At 58.9% G+C, this 17,908-nt stretch overlaps 2 protein-coding genes across 2 annotated transcripts in view; one reads left to right on the forward strand and one right to left on the reverse strand.

Annotated features, from left to right (window-relative positions):
* Positions 1–3,550: 3,550 nt before the first annotated feature.
* Positions 3,551–5,654, forward strand: NPC2 (NPC intracellular cholesterol transporter 2). The gene is made up of 4 exons (XM_032188453.1): positions 3,551–3,646; positions 3,751–3,858; positions 4,055–4,227; positions 4,861–5,654. Exons 1-4 carry the CDS (start codon positions 3,568–3,570, stop codon positions 4,945–4,947), a joined length of 447 nt encoding a protein of 148 aa, XP_032044344.1. The 5' UTR covers positions 3,551–3,567; the 3' UTR covers positions 4,948–5,654.
* A 233-nt stretch (positions 5,655–5,887) lies between these two features.
* Positions 5,888–17,908, reverse strand: part of LTBP2 (latent transforming growth factor beta binding protein 2) — a 57,299-nt gene continuing 45,278 nt past the window's right edge. The window contains 20 exon segments of the mRNA XM_032189240.1: positions 5,888–6,744; positions 9,129–9,278; positions 9,516–9,791; positions 9,919–10,086; positions 10,250–10,390; positions 10,584–10,712; positions 11,275–11,355; positions 11,473–11,664; positions 11,841–11,984; positions 12,293–12,418; positions 12,994–13,125; positions 13,294–13,416; positions 13,515–13,640; positions 13,934–14,056; positions 15,501–15,626; positions 15,836–15,958; positions 16,129–16,248; positions 16,414–16,533; positions 16,753–16,881; positions 17,166–17,291. Of these exon segments, the coding sequence (XP_032045131.1) occupies positions 6,578–6,744; positions 9,129–9,278; positions 9,516–9,791; positions 9,919–10,086; positions 10,250–10,390; positions 10,584–10,712; positions 11,275–11,355; positions 11,473–11,664; positions 11,841–11,984; positions 12,293–12,418; positions 12,994–13,125; positions 13,294–13,416; positions 13,515–13,640; positions 13,934–14,056; positions 15,501–15,626; positions 15,836–15,958; positions 16,129–16,248; positions 16,414–16,533; positions 16,753–16,881; positions 17,166–17,291 (2,822 nt within the window). The 3' untranslated portion in view covers positions 5,888–6,577.

Raw genomic sequence — 17,908 nt, forward strand, 5'->3', positions numbered from 1 at the left:
CTTGCCTCCTCCTCCCGCCCGCCCCGCGCCCCGCCCGCCATTTCCGCCGCCGGGCCGCCATGGCGCCCAGCGGGGCGGAAAAGGGAAGGGGGGGGGGAAATGGCGGCCGTGAGGGACTGCCCTGCCCCTGTCAGCCCCCGCTTGCCCTTCGCCACGGCTCTCCTGCCCCAGGCGAGGGGGAACTCCCCTGTAGGGGACGTTTTGATGTGGCTGTGTCAGCACGGTCTCGGGGTTGGGAAGAGGCTGAGCCTCTTGTGCCCGTCCTTGAAGTGAAGGCGTTTTGCTTTCGAAAGCGGCAGAGCTCGCGAAAGAAAAATAAGTTGGCAAATAATGCAGCGCTTCTCCACAGAGTGTGTTTGCGGTGGGATTAGCTGTGAGGGTTATTTACACTGAGTAGTACCCGGAGACCCTGATAGGGATCCAGATGCCATTGTAGGGGGAATTGTGCAAACACAAGAATAAACTCAGGGCCTGGGCTCAAGGATTTTTTAGGATTTTTCCTGATATTGCCTTTTCTGTTTTGCTTTCCTTTATCAGGTGAGAATATCTAAGTAAGCTCAGCAGTCCCTGTAGACGTCTGTTTTCCTTTGGATCAGCACTTATGACTGGCAGGGCAAACACAGAGATCTGCGTGCTCAGGTTTCTGCGTGCCTCTGCAGTTCCACCTCGTCCTCCCCTCCTGCTCCTCGCGGCTCTCCTGTGAGAGCAGGATCCAGCAGCATTGTGCACATCCGAGCATTCATCTCGGTCTTGGTGTCGAAGGCACAGTTCCCAGATGCAATCTCCATGGTTTCACCTCCTCCTTGGAGCACGGAGCCTGCGTTAGTACCAGCACTTCTCATCTCCCAGGCCCCCTCTGCTCATATCTGCTGCCTCTTATTTTAACTTGTGTAGGTGTTTAATGGCTCTTCAATTAACTCTTCGCAGTCAGAGCAAGGAACTCGGGCTTAATAAGAGGCTACATTAATTTTGTTAAAGACACTTTTCCTCTTAAAAATCTTCTACCAAGAACATTGCGAATCATCTTGTCTCACCTGACTAAGTCCTGAACTTGCCTGGCAGCCCTAAGCTGAGCAGCCCTACTTAATTTCTCTCTCAAGCCCAACCATTTGACATGTGACAGTAGTCTGGCCTGTTCCTCAAAGATGTGCTTGTAGTTAAAGGAGTCTTATCTCGTTCTTCCTCACATGCTTCTGCTGGAGGAATTCCAGCCCGCAATCTCGTTCCCCCACCCTGGTGGTGTTTGTAGGGAGTCATGCAGTGGCATGAGAGGAAAACCAGTCATCCCAGCAGGATCCCTTCAAGTCAGTGCACCTCGGGACTTGGTGACTGTTAGCTCTCTCACACATCTCGCTCGGAAAAAGGCAACGTCTAGAACAGCCTGACCTCCCCGCAGCCCAGCAGCGGCAAAGGAAGTGCTTAAATCCAAAATGAGATCTGCTTGACAAAGTTATTGTCCATTAAGCGTGGAGTTGGCAGTTCCACGCAGAGACTTGCAGTCTCCTGGAAGTAGAATTATTTTCTTTGGCACATGCATAGAAATCAAGTGCGTGGTAAAGTGACTGCAGTAGTAAACATGTAGTTAAGTCTCATGTATATAAATCCTAAAAGCCTCACTCCCACAGTTTAGTGGTGAATGTGTCTGCCAGGCTGAGAGGGGCCCGTGCTTTCAAGTAACCACGTGCTTTTGCTTATTTATACCACCCTGAACATGTAAATAAAGACTGGTTTGGACTGTTTACTTTTTCTCAGTCTGAGGTTAATGATGCTCTCATAAAACCATGAAAGCATCACAGGCAGGGGCCCAGAGGAGCTGGTATCAATCCAGTTATCTGCAAAGAGTTGATGAATCCTCAGATCAGGCATAGTGGAACACTTGATGCTTTTAAAAACATTGGGGGTGTTTCCTGAGTTATTATCAATGTGGTGTCCCAAAAGCAGATGACCTGTGGAGGAGTGAATCAAGAACTCTTGGGAGAAAAGGGGGAGGATGGTGCCTGCTTCCCACACTGTACTGGCTTTTCTTCTGCAGGGTGTACTGGACTATCTTGGGTATTGCATGCACCCCGTGCTGTGCCTGCAAACGCCTTTTGGGGATTTGATATAGCTTCTTTCTGGCTGCCTTCAGTTTTGCCAGCGTTGAGTGTCAGAAATGTGACAAGTATCTTCAAGGCATTTCTGGATGTTGGTCAGACTCTTATTGCAGGCTGAGAAAATGAGGGAGAGATGAGCTAGCCTCAGTCAGAGTTAATTTAGTCTAATTAATAATCCACGACTCTGATGAGTGATTCAGGTGCTGGGATCAAACGTTCTGAGTGGCTGGTAGAGGTCTGTGTAACTAAGGAGAACAGCTATTTCTTTGCACCTTTTTATTATCAGTAATTACTTTTTCTTTCTGCCAGCTATGCGGCGAGGGGGTGTTTTTGTCTCATCCAGAGTTACAGCCTACATTTTATTCCTTCCTAGGCTGTGACTTTGTTGGTTTTGTGGTTGCTGATAGCTCAATGTAATCTGTTCTTAGGTTTGATCATACTTTATTTTCCTCTCCTTATTCAGGTCTGCATCCCCTAGGTTTGGGGAACTCCTTTAGCTCTCTTTAAGCACACTGTATTGAAGAGGTCTGCCAGTGAGTTGAATTCTACAGCTATTCTGCTCTCATCTCCCCTGCAACGTGTATGTTCAAGGCATCTTGTACTTGTTTCAGTGATTCAGAAACAGCTGATGCTAAAACTTCTGACATGGCTGTTGAATGCAAGAGTGGCTTGTGACACATTTTGGTGTGAATTTTGATGACCTACAGCAAAAGGAGCATGTTCTGACTAAAGGAGCAGTAGAAAATGATTAGTCCCTGTATGTGTATTTTCTCGAGAATACGACTTCTGTGTTCACTGCTGCAGGTGTATCTGTTTACTGGGTTGCAAGTGCAGTGCTGTTACAGGAACTTACATTCGTTGGGTGTAGCTGGCTCATAAAGTGGAACCTTAGACTTTTTCCCCGTGTAATGGAGTTGCTTGAACTTCATGAGCAAAGAGCTCGGGTATCAGTGTTGCTGGGAAAAATCTGCCTGTTAACTTTCTTTTTCTCCCAGAGTTTCTGCGCCTCACCACAAGCTCCGCGTGACGGCGGTAACCTGGGGGGAGCTGTGCCGCAGAATGAGGCCGGCCTCCAGCTGAGGCCAGCCTTGCTGAAGTATTTTGGTGAAGCGGTGGGCGCCGTCATGGATCAGAAAGGGACACGAGCGAGTTGTGTGAGGCTTGTGCTGAACACTTCGCCCTGCAGCATCTGAGCTTTGGTGCTGCTCCTGCTAAAACCAGCGTGACGATTACACACGATACGTGCTAAAAGGACGGGGCAGGACCTGCTTCTTTTTTGTGTTAAGGCCTTGCCCGCCCTGTTATAAACCCAGGCTTCTTTTTTATCAACCCGCCCCCGTGCTCCGGGGCGGGCCCAGGGGCGGGCCGGGCCGGCCCCGCCGCGCTCATGTGACGCGGCCGCCGCTGCCCGGCCCTGTCCCGCTGTGGTCCCGGTCCCGGTCCCGGTCCCGGTGTGGGTCCCGGTGCCGCCGCCATGGTGCCGCCGCCTCTCGCCCTGCTGCTGCCTCTCGTCGCCGCCGCCCTGGCCGAGCCCCTGCGCTTCGTGGATTGCGGTGAGCCCCGGCCCCGGGAGCCCCGGGGGTGGAGGGGGCCCGGCCCCGAGCCCCTAGGGAGCGGGTGCAGCCCCAGCCCGTGACCCCGCTGCTGCTCCTCGCAGGTTCCAAAGACGGCAGCATCCAGGAGGTGAACGTGAGCCCCTGCCCCACGCAGCCCTGCCAGCTCGTCAAGGGCACGTCCTACAGCATCAACGTCACCTTCTCCAGCAGTAAGTACCGGGTGGGGGCCTCTCTGCCGCCCTGCGGGGTCACCGGGGTGGCTGGAGAGGGGCTGTGGGTGGGGAGAAGCTGCTGAGGAGCAAGAGCACTGCTCAGTGTGTTCTCTGTGGCCTCCACACAAGGCCATGACACAGAAACGTGTTTCCCTGCTCTGGTGCCACACTCACGCTTTTCTGTGTCCTACAGAGATTGAGAGCCAGGGCAGCAAAGCGAAGGTGTACGGTGAGATGCTGCACGTGGACATACCCTTTCCCATCCCTGAGCCCGACGGGTGCAAGTCTGGGATCCAGTGCCCCATTCAGAAGGGGCACTCCTACAGCTACCTGAACAAGCTCCCTGTGAAGAGCGAGTACCCTAGTGTAAGTGAGCAGGAACCCAGTCTGCTCCTCAGAGCTACCTTTGTCCTGGGGCAGTCCCACAACTCACCTCTTAGGAGGGATTTCTTGTCCTCCGGTAGGAGGGAACAGGTTAGAAGAGTCTTCAGGCCACCTAGTGTCAATTCTGCTACGAGCAGGCTTCTGTTTCTAGTTCCTGTTTTGGGAAAGATCCAGTGGAGGAAGCGGCCTAGCTCCAGCTGCTCAGAAGTGGCTTCAGCTGCCTCAATATCTGTCTCTTGAGTGCTGGTTTCATACGTAGCCTCCCCGCAGAGCCTGCTGCTCTCAGCCAAATGCTCTCAGATTTGGGGTGTTCAGCTGCAGGATGCAGTTCGGTTGGGGTGCCGCAGGTTGTTTCCACTCTGCTTATTTGGAGAGCGTGGTTCTCAGTGCAGCGTGTGGAAGGCTCTTGTGTCACCCAGCAGAACCCTCCTTCCCTGTAAGATACTGCAGGAGTCACCGCGTGTGGCCTACTTAACGTGGCCAGGGCAGTGCCCCGGCTCTGTCCTCTTTCCACAGAGCTATTGGGACTTCCTTGCTCAACAGATAATTGAAACTGCCCTCTGTCCTTGTTTTGCTGTCTCCTAAATGCTCTCACTTCCCTCTTCTCTCTTTCAGATTAAACTGATTGTGAAGTGGGAGCTGGTGGACGACCAGGACCAGATGTTGTTCTGCTGGAAGATACCAGTGCAGATCACCAGCTGAGGAGCCCTGCTCTTAGCAGGGCTTGGGGAGGGGAGAAACAGAAAGAAGACAACACAGGCCAAATTCTTTTATATAAGTATTTCCTACTGCTTCCTTCAGGGCTCTGCAGCCTCTGAGCAGCTAGTACTGTGTTCCTGCAAGCTCAGCTGTGGGCAGAGGGCCCTTACTCCTCTAAGAGCCCTCTGGTGTGTTCTCACAGCAGCTCAAGGGGGAGCAGTGTCTGCTGCCGTCACCAGGAGAGACTGCGTGTTAGGGCATTGTCCTCCGGGTTCTCTGTGGAGGCACTTCAGTTGTTTGCAATGGAGCTGTCTGTCCTCACAAAGAAATTTCTCCGCAGTGAACCTGGCTAGTGTCTGAGCTGCTACCTGGTAATCCTTCAGTGCCTCTTGTAGAATGCTGGCTACATCCACCCTCCTGCGCTTTTCCTGCTCCACTGTGACCGGGACGCTCCTGGGACCTGTGTTTTCCACCCTTACAGCCGAAGGAGAGGGACGAAGAGGAGGCTTTTCCTGAGCTGGCAGCGCAGTCCTGGGCCAGCAGGACTGTGGCTGGGAAAACTTCCTTTTCGTGGATGCAACGCCAAATGGCATTCAATGTCTGCAGGGATGATTCTTTCTCTAACCAATGGCTTGCACTGTCAACCAACCGGGAGCTGCTGGGAGCTCCCGAACCTCTTTTTATAACTTTCCTTTTAATAAAGGCTAAAGAAAAATGACGTGTGCTGTCTTCTGGAGGTAGAGGTGCGAGCTCCTTTGTGTGTGAAGGAGGTGGGTGTGAGCGGAGCCCCTGGGGGCTGGAGTTGGCTCCCGCAGCTGGTGCTGGGCTGGGGCAGATAAGCGAGTGTTTGGCCTGGCAAGGCTCTGTGCTCGGCCGGGAGCGAGGGGACGCTGGTATCCCTTGGCAGGGGGAAGACAAGCACGATTCTGACCCAGCCCCAGTGTCTTGAGCCACAGGGCCCAAAATAAATGTTTTATTTAACAACATGAGAGAAGTTTCCAGCAGACTCGGTTAAAAAAAAAAAAAATAAAGTCACCATCAACTTTACAGAAAAACGAAGCTGGAACCTCCCCCCCTGCCCACTCACCCCCAGCCAGCGCGGGCAAGGGTGGGAATGCGCCTGGGGCGAGCCCCCCGTGGGGTCCCCCGGCCTCTGTGCCACGTGGAGAGGGGTGGGCAGCAGCTTTGGGGAGCCGGGGCTGTCCTCCCCAGGGCAGGACCCGTGGCGCGGGGCAGGCTGGCCGCTAGCTCAGTGCAGCAGTGATGCTCGCCCTGGGGAGGCGAGCCCAGTCTCTGCGGGGTGCGGGGAGGAGCTGGGGCTGCGTGGCAGGGGAAGGCGTCCTGCGAGCCCCCGCGGTGCGTGGCACGGTGGTGGGTGCAGCGGGGGCCAGGCCGGGGAGGGCTCTGCTGTGGCAGAAGCGGGGGCTGGCGGTGAGGAGGGGGGGTACAGAGGCCGGGAGCTCAGCCCTGGGGGGGCGCAGCCAGGAGGGAGGTGGCGAGGGAGTTGTGCGCTTTGGAGGGGAGGGGGCGAAGGGCTCGGAAGCAGCCACAGCCCCGGGGACCCTTCTCCGCGCCGCCGGGTCCCGGAGCAGCGTTGCCGGCGGGGAGCACCCCCACCGCCGCTCCCCTAGAGCTACGCTGCCGCCGGGCTCTGGGCTGTGTGGGGCACGCAGTGGTGGGGCTGGGCCAGGGCCACGTAGCCGGGCGAGCAGCGGCAGCGGTAGGAGCCCTCCGTGTTCTCGCAGGTGCCGCCCTGGCACAGGGGCGCAGGGCCGCCCACCTCGTCGCACTCGTTGATGTCTGCAAGGAGGAGAAGAGGGGGTGAGGCAGCGGCACGACATGACCCAGCGTCTCCTCGTGCCCCTGCCAGCCCCCTCAGGCTGCTCTGTCCTCCCCAAGCACCTCCAGGCTGCCCCCCGTGACCCCATCAGCCCTCATCACGCTGCGCTGCACCCTACCCATTTGGCTCACCGCTTTGTTCGGCTCATCTGCAGAGCTCCCCGTGTGACATCCCCAAATTTGGCACCAGCAGTACAGGATGGAGCCCCAGTACGGGGCTCCCCGTGCTAAGCAGCCGGGCACCCCCCCAGGCAGCCCAGCAGCTTCCCACTGACACGTTGTGCCAGCCTGGGATCTGGGAGAAAGGCCGCCTCCAGCCTTGGAAAATGCCCTTTGCTGGGCTGACAAGGCTGGGAGGCAGATGATGGTGACCCTGAGAGGCCAGTTATCACCTCCAGGACCAGAACACAAAGGAACCTCGCGCTGCACAAACAAGGCCTTGTTTTATTAACCTGCAAACTGTGCCAAAGTGCTCGGGCAGGAGCCCTGCTCGGCAGCACAGGCAGGCAGAGCGGCCCCCAGCACAGCTTGTGGCCAGAGGCACCCGAAGGCCAGCAGCAGCGAGGCACTAGCAGTGAGCACCGAGCCGTGGGGCTGTCCCACACCAGGCAGGGCTGTGGGACGAGGACGAGCTGACGGGATGCACCCTGCAGCCGCAGCAGCCCTCCAAAGGCTCGCAGTGTGGTGCGGGTACGTGACAGCCCACGCCGGGGAACGGAGAGGGATAAAATAACAGCTCCGGTGCGAAATGAGCGCTGGCGAGGCGAGGACAGAAAGAGCAACAAGAAAAGGCTCCATAAATACATTAGCAGGAAACAATGGGGAATGTAGGCCTGGTCCTTATCGGGGGAGGAAACAAAAGCCAGACAATGCCGAGCTGGCTGGCGCGGCCGCCGCGGGCTTTGTTCCAGCCATCAGAAAAATGCTCACTGTGACCAGAGCCAGCGCGGACGATTCAAGTATGTGGAAGAGGGGGCAGGAGCACGGGGCAGGCTGTGGGAGGGAAAGGCAATACCGTGGTGGAGGAGCTCGACAATTAGGTAAAGCTGTCACAACCATATTGCTAAAGGGCTGCCGCCACTCATCCCTAAATACTTCATGCTCCTGCGCTGGGAAGCCAGCAGTTCCCTCTGAGGGAAAGGATAAAGGAGGTCTAAGGGACCTGAGGAAGGGGAAATTTGGTGACTAGCTCTGAGGACGGAGAGGGGGAATCCAGAATTAAAGACTACTCCCCCCCATCCACCTAAACAGAGCAGGTTTCTGAGTGATGAGGTCATTGCCCTCCTCCCCCCCAGAGGATAGCGGGGTAGTTAAATAGTCGGTGCAGATCTGTTAAGGCCTGATTGTGTCAAGCCAATCTGGTTCCCTTCACTGACCCGATAACTGCTCTGTCCGATAAGGGAGGCACGGTGGATATAACATGTCTTGGCCAGGGTAAGGATTTCAACACGCTCTCACATGACACACTCAGCCAGACCAAGAAAATACGGGCGAGATGAAAGTGTGGCAATCGCACAATGGGTCACCAAGCTGCACCCGAAAGATAATTAGCAACAGTTGGCTGCTAACATAAAAGCCATTTAAAATGTATCCTGCCCCCTGCTCCATTCAATTCAATCGGTGTGAACAAAGGAAAACTCCCCGTGCTCACAAAACCTGTGCGTGATCTCGGGCTGCAAGTGCTCTGGGGCTTCAGGCCCCCCCTGGCCCAGCAGGGAAGCCCTTTGGAGAAGTCCAAGTTCACCAAAGACGAGCGTAAAGCCCTGCAGCCCAGGAAAGGGAAACTGCACGACTGTGGAAGTGGGAGCCAGGGGATAGGCTCTGCCCTGTGGGGAAGCAGAGGCCACGGGCTCCGTGTGTTTGTGCAGTGGCACAATCGCGTTGTGCAGTAAGGATGCTGGGGGCTGGAGTAGGAGCCCTGCCCAAGGAAAGAGAGGGGCTGCTGGTGTGTCAGGTGCCTCAGGATGGCCTGGGGAAAGGATAGAGACACACTGTGGGGGTGTAGAGACCATGAGAGGAGCTTTAGAGACCTTGGCTCATAGGACAGGGAGGATTTAGAGGAAAGCAAGCAGAAGTACAGCAGCAGCTGACGAGGCACGGGGGTGTTACCCAAAGAAGGCAGCGAGCAGCTGCTCCCCGTGTTCCCTGGTGCCCCGAGGTGCCCTGATGTTGGCAGAGCAGAGGCAGGCTGCAATGCCGCGGGGACTTTCCCAGCTCCAAGGCCACGAAACACCAGTCAGAGAGGGGAAACCTCCTACACCCGTCCCAGCCAGCACCAGCAGAGAGCGGCAGCAGATAAGGGATGCGGGGGCTGCCCCGGCTGATGGGGACAGGGAGCCACTCACCCACGCAGGCCATGCGGGTCATGTCCAGCTGGAAGCCGTCGAAGCAGTCGCAGGTGTAGCCCTCTGGGACACGCACGCAGCGCCCGTTCTCACAGCCGTTGAGGATGCCACACTCCTCAGCCTGTAGTCCCTCGAAGCCCTCGTAGAGACCTGGAGGGTGGCAAGGGGATGTCAGAGCAGGGTGACCGCCCGCCCGGCCAGAGGGGACATCAGGCACGTGGTGGGATGGTGCAGGTGGGGCTGGCACCAACTGAGAGCAGCCAGGAGCAAAGCTTGGGGGAGAGCTTGGGGCCATCCTGGAGCATCCTGGAGCTTGGGTGGGAGCTGCCGGGCAGCCCCTGTGGACATGAGACCAGAAGGCAGCTCTCTGTGTCTCCCAGTACTCACCAGTTTGGCTGGGCAGGTAGCGGGGCGGGGGCCGCCCCGGGCCGTGGTGGAAAGGGCTGCCACGAAACTCGCTGCTGGGTTCCCTCCGAGGGAAGCCCACATCGGGATTTCCGTATTCGGTTTCCAGGTAGTTGTAGTAGGGGCCCATGTCTGGGCTGGTAAGGCCATAGTGGGGGTCTTCCAAGCCTGGTCCGTACTCATACCTAGGTCTTTCTCGGACCTCAGCCCCTCTGTCACTGTCTTCACTGGCCCCACTACACAGGAAAGCAAAATCAGCTGCACAGAGTGAGAGAAAAGCAAGGTCAGAGCTCAGGGTATGATATGACTGTAGAGGGTGCACCCACAGAGGGTGCACATCCCTCAGAGTGCACTGTGGGGTGCTTGCCCGTGCTGCCCCGCTCACCGGAGGCCCTGTGGGGGCAGAGCGCGCAGTTCTGGCCCCAGGCTTCGCCGAGGCGGCAGCAGCACTCGGTGTAGGTGGTCTGCTCGCCGTGCAGCAGGTCTTGGCAGATGTAGTCAGAGACGGTCTGCCAGCAGACGTCCAGGTGGATTTCATACTCCTCCAGGGCATCTGTGAGCGACATGAGCAAAGGATGCTGTGGAAATCCTCTGGAAGAGGGTCACTCCCTTGCTATGGGGGGGGAACAACCGCATGCCCAGGCTCCATTCCCTCCTGCACCCTCTCGGGGTGACCCCGCTGCGGGTGGGATGTGTGAAGGGGTGCTGGGGCTCACCTGCCCTGCCGGAGAGGTTCACGCAGCGGTTGCCAGTGGCATCCAGCACGAGCGGGAGGCTGCAGAAGCAGTGGTAGGAGCCGTCCGTGTTCAGACACTCGCCGTTGATGCAGTACACTTCGTTCTGGCACTCGTCCTGATCTGCCCATGTGCAAGGACAGAGCAGTCTCAGGCTGGCAGGCAGGGGCAGCGGGGCCCATTCCCTGCCAAAACGCTGCCTGCCACCTCTCCCATCCCCAGGAGGGTCATGGGGAGCCCTTGACAGGTATGGGAGCAGCAGCTCCTCTGTCCCTCCACACAGTGGTGGCCCCGCTGCTCTTTGAGGCCATCTTACCGACGCACTCGAGCCTGCTGGGGTCGTAGAAATAGCCCGTACGGCAGAAGCACTTGTAGCCCGGCACCGTGTTCAGGCACTGTCCGTTGCGGCAGAACTCAGAGCCGAACGTCTCGCACTCATCCATGTCTGAGAGGGGTGGAGAGAGAAGAGAACGTGTCACAGGGAGCACAGCCACATGGCTCCTCGGACTGGGCCACCACGAGGTCCCCAGACAAGCCCCCTGCCTCTGCCAGCCGCCTCACGCCTGTGAGCACCCACAGGCTGAGCAGGAGGAGTGACAGAGAGTTCTCTTAGCGGATGCTTTCACAAATAGGACGTGCACTTGTGTTTCTGGAAGGCTGAGAACACAAACCCATGGAGATGAAGCATCAAAATCTGAGCCAGCTGGCCACTAGAAACGCTGATCAGTAACTGGAAGGCTTGTGTCTTACTGGACCCCATCCCTGGTGGGAAATGTGCATGGGGCTGTTCAACAGAGACAGGGTCACTGCCAGCAGTGAGGCAGGACTGGAGGAAGAGGCACTTTACAGCTCGGTAATTTCTCCGATGGAGGAAAGCATCCATTTCTCCGAGCAGGATGTCGGCACCCCCCATCACAGCCCTGGGGAGGTATTTCTGGGGCTCCATCCCCATGCAGGGCTTGGCACTGTGCCCTCCCTCTCCCCAGTGGAAGAAGTGATGCTAGTACCTGTGAAGGAGACTTTTCCCGAGAGCAGATCTTCCTGGGGAACGTAGCCCTTCCCTAGAGGGCAGACCTCTTGATACTCCACTGGCCGAGGGGCAGGTGCCAAGGAGAGATGGGACAAAAGAAATCAGCCCGTTAGTGCAACCAAGCTGCTGGGCAGGGCACCGGCATTGCCTGGGGGTGGCGGGGCCGCCGGCCTACCTGTGCCCGCCATGGGGCAGGGGTAGGTCTCGCAGTTGTCACCCCAGGCTGCCCCCACGGTGCAGCAGCACTCCTGCTTGGTGACGTTCTTGGCCAGCACGCTGTCACACAGGTGGACGTCGCCGATGTGGTAGTAGCACTGCTTGCGCTCCATGCTGTCGGAGGGCTGGGCCGCGTGGCTCTCGGGGCCCTCTGCAAGACAGCAGAGCAGGGATGGCATTCCCACACCCAGGAGGTCCTCGCCTCTCCCCAGAAGACAGCTCTCCCATGCCTGCATGGGCACGTTCAGCCCTGGCACCCCGTCAACCCCCTCGGTCCTCCCTCACCCCAGCTGGGGCTACCCCGCTCCTGCCCTGCCCGCTTCTCACCCATGGCTGCTCGTGGCTGGCACTGCCCGGCCTCCGTGTCGTACTCCTCGTGGTCGCTGGGGCACAGGCACAGGAAGGATCCCTCCACGTTCTCGCAGAGCGCGGTCCCACACACGGCCACCATCAGCTCGCACTCGTTGACATCTGCAGGGCAAGGTGTGAGCAAGGCCCATGGGGTGGGAGGGCAGAGCACGGCTGCAGCACTGGGGCATCCTTCGGCGGGGAGCTGGAAGCTGCTAGGGCAGAGCTGGGAGCTCCGTTTGTGCTGTGGCTCAGCACAAGGCTCCTGTCTGTGCCTGGGGTTCTCAGTGCATGGATACCATCCCTGCCCACGCCCTGGGTGCCACCACACAGCAGGGGCACTGCCACACCGGCCTACAGTCGGCTGAAGGCTCCTCCTTACCACCTGGCAGGGTGATGACAAGGGACGGGGACCCCAGCAGGTGACTCACCCACACAGTAGTGCCCTGAGGGCGAGCTCTCGTAGCCGCGGTCGCAGAGGCAGCGGAAGGAGCCCTCCGAGTTCTCACAGAAGCCGTGGCTCCCGCACAGCGTCTCGTTGGCGCATTCGTCTATGTCTGCAGCAGCAGGAGTTACAGCAGTTGCCCCGGAGCCCAGCGCCACCACACACACACACACAGCCCAGCCCCTTCTGCCCTGACCCCAAAGGCTGGGGATTAGGGCAAGCGTTTGGTGTGAGGGACCAGGAAAATTGCAGAGCCCCCCTTGCACTTCTCCTTTCGCCTGTTGCTGAAGTCTGAGCTCCAAACCCAGGCCTGCCTAACCATGCTAGTGGCAGCTTTCCCCTCACCCAGTGCTGCCACGCAGGTGACTGGTGCAGGCAGTCACTCCAGCAAGCGCAGCTTACTGGGAGCTGTGGTCCAGCCCCAAGCCTGGGATGGCTGTAACCTGCCCAGGACTCTCCCTGAGCGGAAAGCAGCACAATGCAGTGTCTGTTCCAGATGCCAGGAAGAGAGAAGTCTAGACACAAGCAGGCAGCTCGGCCAAGAAAACAAACTCCCGGCATTATCTGCCTCCCCACTGGCCACATGCTTCCTCCTCCTCCTCCTTCTCCCCCGCGCCCCTGGCAGAGATGTCCCACAGCCCCCCTGTCCCTGCAGGGAGGGGACAGGGCCAGGCAGGCTGTACTCACCGATGCAGTCGCCCAGGGGCGTCCAGTGGAAGCCGGGCTGGCAGCCCATGATGCAGCGATACGAGCCCAGGCTGTTCTGGCACCGCCACGTGCCGCAGATGGCATCCCCGTACTCCTTACACTCATCCACGTCTGCAGGGAGCAGGGCAAAGGGGCAGGGATGGTTAAGTGGGGTTCCCTGCTTGCTCACGGGTCAGGCTCAGTTTGCCAGAGACCCTCAGGCCTTGCTGGTCCTCCTTATGGGGCACGTTTGGGTGCTGGGAGGCAGCAGGGCTGATCTCCCCAGTGATGAGCTCTCACCTACGCAGTCGTCGGTCTCCTGGGAGTGCTTGAAGCCATTTTCACACAGACACCTGTAGGAGCCTTCCGTGTTCAGGCACTGGCCTTGCGAGCACCGGGATTTGTCTGCGCATTCATCCACGTCTGCAGAACCAGGCCCCGAACGTCAGGCTGGATCTTGCAGCAGGGGAAGGAGCAAGGGGCAGGGCCGGAGGTACGTCCCTCACCGCCCACCGACCCACCTTGGCAGCTGACTCCGCCGGCCGTGTTGGAGAAGCCGGGAGCACAAATGCAGAAGTAGGAGCCGTGGCTGTTGAGGCACTCACCGTTGGGGCTGCAGATCTCGCTGTTCAGGCACTCGTTCACATCTGCGGAAGGAGCAGAGTCAGAGCCCCCCACCCAGCCCTGGGGGACGTCCTGTTCCTCTCCACAGTCTCTTACAGGCTGCCCTCGCTGGGCTCCTGGCCCCTGGCTTTCTTGCCATGGAGGGAGAGACCTTCCCTATGCACAGTGCCCCTGCGTTTGGCTACAGCCTTATGGCTGTGCCGTGTGTGGTGGCATCACCTGCACTGGCACTGGCAGCCTCCCTGCCAAGAAAGAAGGGGATCCGTAGGGCAGCTGCGTGCCCCGGAGCCAGGAGGCTGCAGGGATGGGTTCGTACCTTGGCACACGGTGCCGTTGAGGAGCTCGAAGCCAGCTGGGCAGTGACACTCGTAGGAGCCCGGCGTGTTCCTGCACTCTCCCCCCCGGCACTGAACAGCGGGGTCTTCACACTCATCCACGTCTGCCGAGCAGAAGGACACGGCGCAGAGTGAGGCCCCGGCTCCTGCCTCCCCTGGAAGAATCCCTCCCAGGGCAGCCCTCAGCCCGCTGTCAGCCTGCAAAGAGGGCTCGGGCTGCCCTGCAGTGCAATTCTGTGAGCCCCAGCGCCTGCCTCCAGCAGAGCTCTGTGCCGGGTACCACCAGCACCAAGAGGCCAGCGCAGAGCCACATGTGCTGCCAAGCCCTCTCTGCAGCTGGCTGCACCACAGCAGGCGTTGTGGAAGTAACCCAGCACCAGCCACACGTCCTGTGGCTCTGCTTTCCTACTTGCCAGGCTGGCCTAAGATGTCCTTCTGCAAAGCTGGCCCAGCCTCAGCCAGCCCCATCGCTCAGGACTGCTCGTCACCTGTCCCCGTGCCACAGGCTCTGCGGGTGTCCCCACAGTGAGCCCCAGGGCAAAGGAAAGGAAAGGACCCTCTTTTCCTCTCTGCAGAGCACCAAGCATGCCCCAGGCACAAAGCAGCTCCCTCCCTCCTCAGGGCAGAGTGTCCTGCTTCAGACATCTCCAGCTCCAGAGGGCTGCAAGTAGCGATGCTCTTCAATCCTTTCGGAGACGAACCATAACCTAGTTTATTTATCACAAAACTATCACGAAACCCTTATCGTTTCTCAACTATGAAGCCCAGATCCACAGACAAGGCCACGGGCCACGGCAGGGAAGAACATGCCATCCTGCCATTGGGTTAGTGTGACCCGAACGGTATCGAACCCTGATAAGGTGCCCTCGTGACCCCGCCAGGGCAAGGTGGCTGAGAAGGGGGTCACGTGCAGTCCTGGGAAAGGGGAGGGCAGATGGAGGGGACCAAACCACTGCTCTTCCATTGCACACAAAAATCATATGGAAAGTGACCTCATTTCACACCAGGTTTCTCAGGCACTAACACAGAGGAGAATTGGGATGGGAAAGTGGAGACCCCATGCAGGGGAACTTCTGAGAGCCACATCAAAGTGAGATCTTCCTGGGTGCTTTTCAACAGCTATGTGTAAGCCGCAGAGCTCCGCAGCTCTCTCTAGAGAAATTCCTCTATTGAGGACCTATGGTTGGGGCACGCGCTCCCAGGCACGCGATTCTGAACTGAACCACACACAGCCTGTCTCTGCCCACCTTTCCAGGGCTCCTCATATTCCCCTGGCATTTGTCAGCTTTTCTCAGGTCACAATTAGCCCAGGAGTCCTTCCTCCATCCCTTTCCTGGGTGAAGATCTCCCTCCTGCTGCTCGGGGTGACATCCACTCGCAGCCCCCTGTGCTACCTGCTGGCTGGGGAGCTGAGCAGCTGCCGAAGGATCTGGAGGCTAAGGGATTCCCCAGGCCCTACAACAACCCAGGCATGGCTGTCTTTCCCCCTGCTGGGTATTCCTTCCCTCCAGCACCCGCTCCTCTGTCCCAGGGAAAGGGAATCCTTGCCTTCGCACACGCTGCCATCTCTGGACACGGCGTAGCCAGCATCACAGGCCATGCAGGAGTAGGAGCCCTCGGTGTTGAGGCAGAGTGCGGAGGGACAGGCAGCCCGGGTGGTGCACTCGTCGATGTCTGCGTAAGCACACGAGGGAGAGTGAGGGGAGCAGGAAGAATGAGGAGAAACCACAACCAGCAGCTAAGCTGAGGGAAACGGCCAACATGGGGTCCAAAGAGTCAGGACCTGGCCAGAGCCAAGAATTCAAGAAGAGCCCAGGGAAACCTCTGGATGGATGTGTGACGTGTCAGGGGGCTCTGGGTCTGGATCAAGAGCTCCTCAGTACCTTGGCAACTCTTCCCATCAGGTGCCACCTCGTAGCCCCGGTAGCAAGAGCAGCGGAAGGAGCCATCCAGGTTGATGCACTGTCCGTGGGCACAGGTCCCCTCCACAAGGCACTCATCCACATCTGTGTGACAGGGAAAAGGGCAATATGGCACGGGAGGGTGCTCAGCTGCATTCCCACCACCCAAGGCGCAAGGGCACCGTGCTAGAGAAGTGTGCTGCACGTGCCCCTGGCTCTTTTTGAGGTTTGCATGGGGGTGAGGGTGCCTCCCAGGGCCAGCCCCAGGTCCTCACCAATGCATCTCCCGTTCCTGGGCCGGTAGCCATCCGCACAGCTGACACACCGGTAGGAGCCCGGGGTATTGACACACTTCCCATGGGGGCAAGGGCTGGGATCCACGCACTCGTTGATATCTGCCAAGACACAAAATCTTTACAGGCTCCTCCAGGGTGTCCCCTGCAGCTGGAGCCTCAGAGTCCCACTCCGAGACAGGGGTGCCAAGAGAAAGAGAGACGACCCCTCAGCGAGGAGAGGTATTCAGCTCTGCATGAAGGACAACAGGCAGCAGCACACTTCACCTTCACACTGTCCTCGGGGCCCCATGGCAAAGCCCTCCTTGCACTCGCAGCGGTACGAGCCGGGGGTGTTGACGCATCGCTGTCCTGGGCAGGCAGAGGGCTGCTCACACTCATCTCGATCTGCAACACAGAAGGAGACAAGTCCTGAAGCCTTCCTGCTCCACAGCTGGGTGCAGGAGATTTGCTGCTCCACCTGCTGAGGTCTGCCCATCCCAGGACCAGCACCATGAAGCAGTGCTCAGCGTATGCACGTGTGCATGCACGTGAGAGAGCACAAGGGAGGGAGAATGGGGAGACCCTGGGGAGGTGGCAGCCCGGTGCCAGGAGACCACCACTCACCCTGACAGCTCTGCTTGCTCTCCGAGACAACCAGGGTGTAGCCAGAGTAGCAGAGGCACAAATAGGAGCCCACGCTGTTGACACAGCGACCTTTCCCAGCACAAGGATCCTGCAGGCACTCGTCTTCATCTGTGCTCAGGCAGGGAAGGAAGGCAGGCTGTCAGCACCAGCAGCTCCTGCCGCCCCCCACCAGCCCCACAGCACGCCGTGTGGGCAGGGCTCAGCACAGAAGCCAGAAACCCTGCCCCAAGAGCCTGTAGGACCAAAGGGTCTACAGACAGTTGGCAGGGAGGCCCTGCTCCTCAACCTGCCCTGAGCAGAAGGGCTGGGGGAGCTGGTCCCGGCAGGAGTCCCTCACCCCAGGGCTGCTCTGGCCCTGCTCACCCCTCACCTCAGAGGAGGTGCTGACGTACCCATGCAGCGGAGATGGCCGGGGTGCAACGCGTAGCCCGGGTGGCACAAGCAGCTGTATCCGTCTGGGGTGAGCACACAAGCACCAGCTCCGCAGGCGAGAGGTGAAGAGGCACAGCCGCTGGCCCCTGGGTGGAGAGAGCGCAGGGCTGGGGCTGCACCAGTCCCCTGCAGTGCTCAGCCCCACACAGGGGAGGTGATGAAGTTGGCCAGCCCCATGCGTGCCAGAGGTCTCGGAGGATGGGGCCGCCTTTTGGGGTGACAGCAGAGCCCCCTGCCCTGCCGAGCAGGGTGCAGACAGCAGGGGGGCAGCAGGGCACAGGAAAAGGCAGCAGCATCACCCCCCAACCCATCCCAGGGCCAGACCAACCCCGGACAAAAGGCTATTGAGGGAGGCGCATTCCTCAGCAAGGTGCCTCCGCCAGCCCTGATCCCAAAGGTGCTCCAGCCCCAGGCGGAGGACCAAGGGCCGAGCTCCCAGACGCTTCGGCAGCCCTGGAACAACAGCCCTCTTGTTTTCTGCGCCGTAAACAAGCCGCCCCAGCAGCCAGATGCCGCCCCTTCCACCCTGCTTCCCGGTGACTCAGCTCACGCCGCAGCCACCCGAGCAGGCGCGTGACCCCCCTGGCCTGGTGTTTGCTGCCCAGCAGATGAGCTGCAGGCAGGGAAGGGCCTGGAGAACCAAGGGCTTCACTCCCAGAAGGGTCATCCTTGGACATCCCTGCTCCTGGTTGCCTTCCCCTGG

Source organism: Aythya fuligula, chromosome 5 (genome assembly GCF_009819795.1).
Source record: "Aythya fuligula isolate bAytFul2 chromosome 5, bAytFul2.pri, whole genome shotgun sequence".
In the NCBI taxonomy this organism is placed as follows: domain Eukaryota; kingdom Metazoa; phylum Chordata; class Aves; order Anseriformes; family Anatidae; genus Aythya; species Aythya fuligula.

What these genes read in the sequence shown, in the direction of transcription:
- NPC2 (XM_032188453.1), top strand. Translation starts at nt 3,568, where the DNA reads ATGGTGCCGCCGCCTCTCGCCCTGCTGCTGCCTCTCGTCGCCGCCGCC. An exon ending in CCTGCGCTTCGTGGATTGCG is followed by an intron (nt 3,647 to 3,750) that starts GTGAGCCCCGGC and finishes TGCTCCTCGCAG; the next exon opens with GTTCCAAAGACGGCAGCATC. An exon ending in TGAAGAGCGAGTACCCTAGT is followed by an intron (nt 4,228 to 4,860) that starts GTAAGTGAGCAG and finishes TCTCTCTTTCAG; the next exon opens with ATTAAACTGATTGTGAAGTG.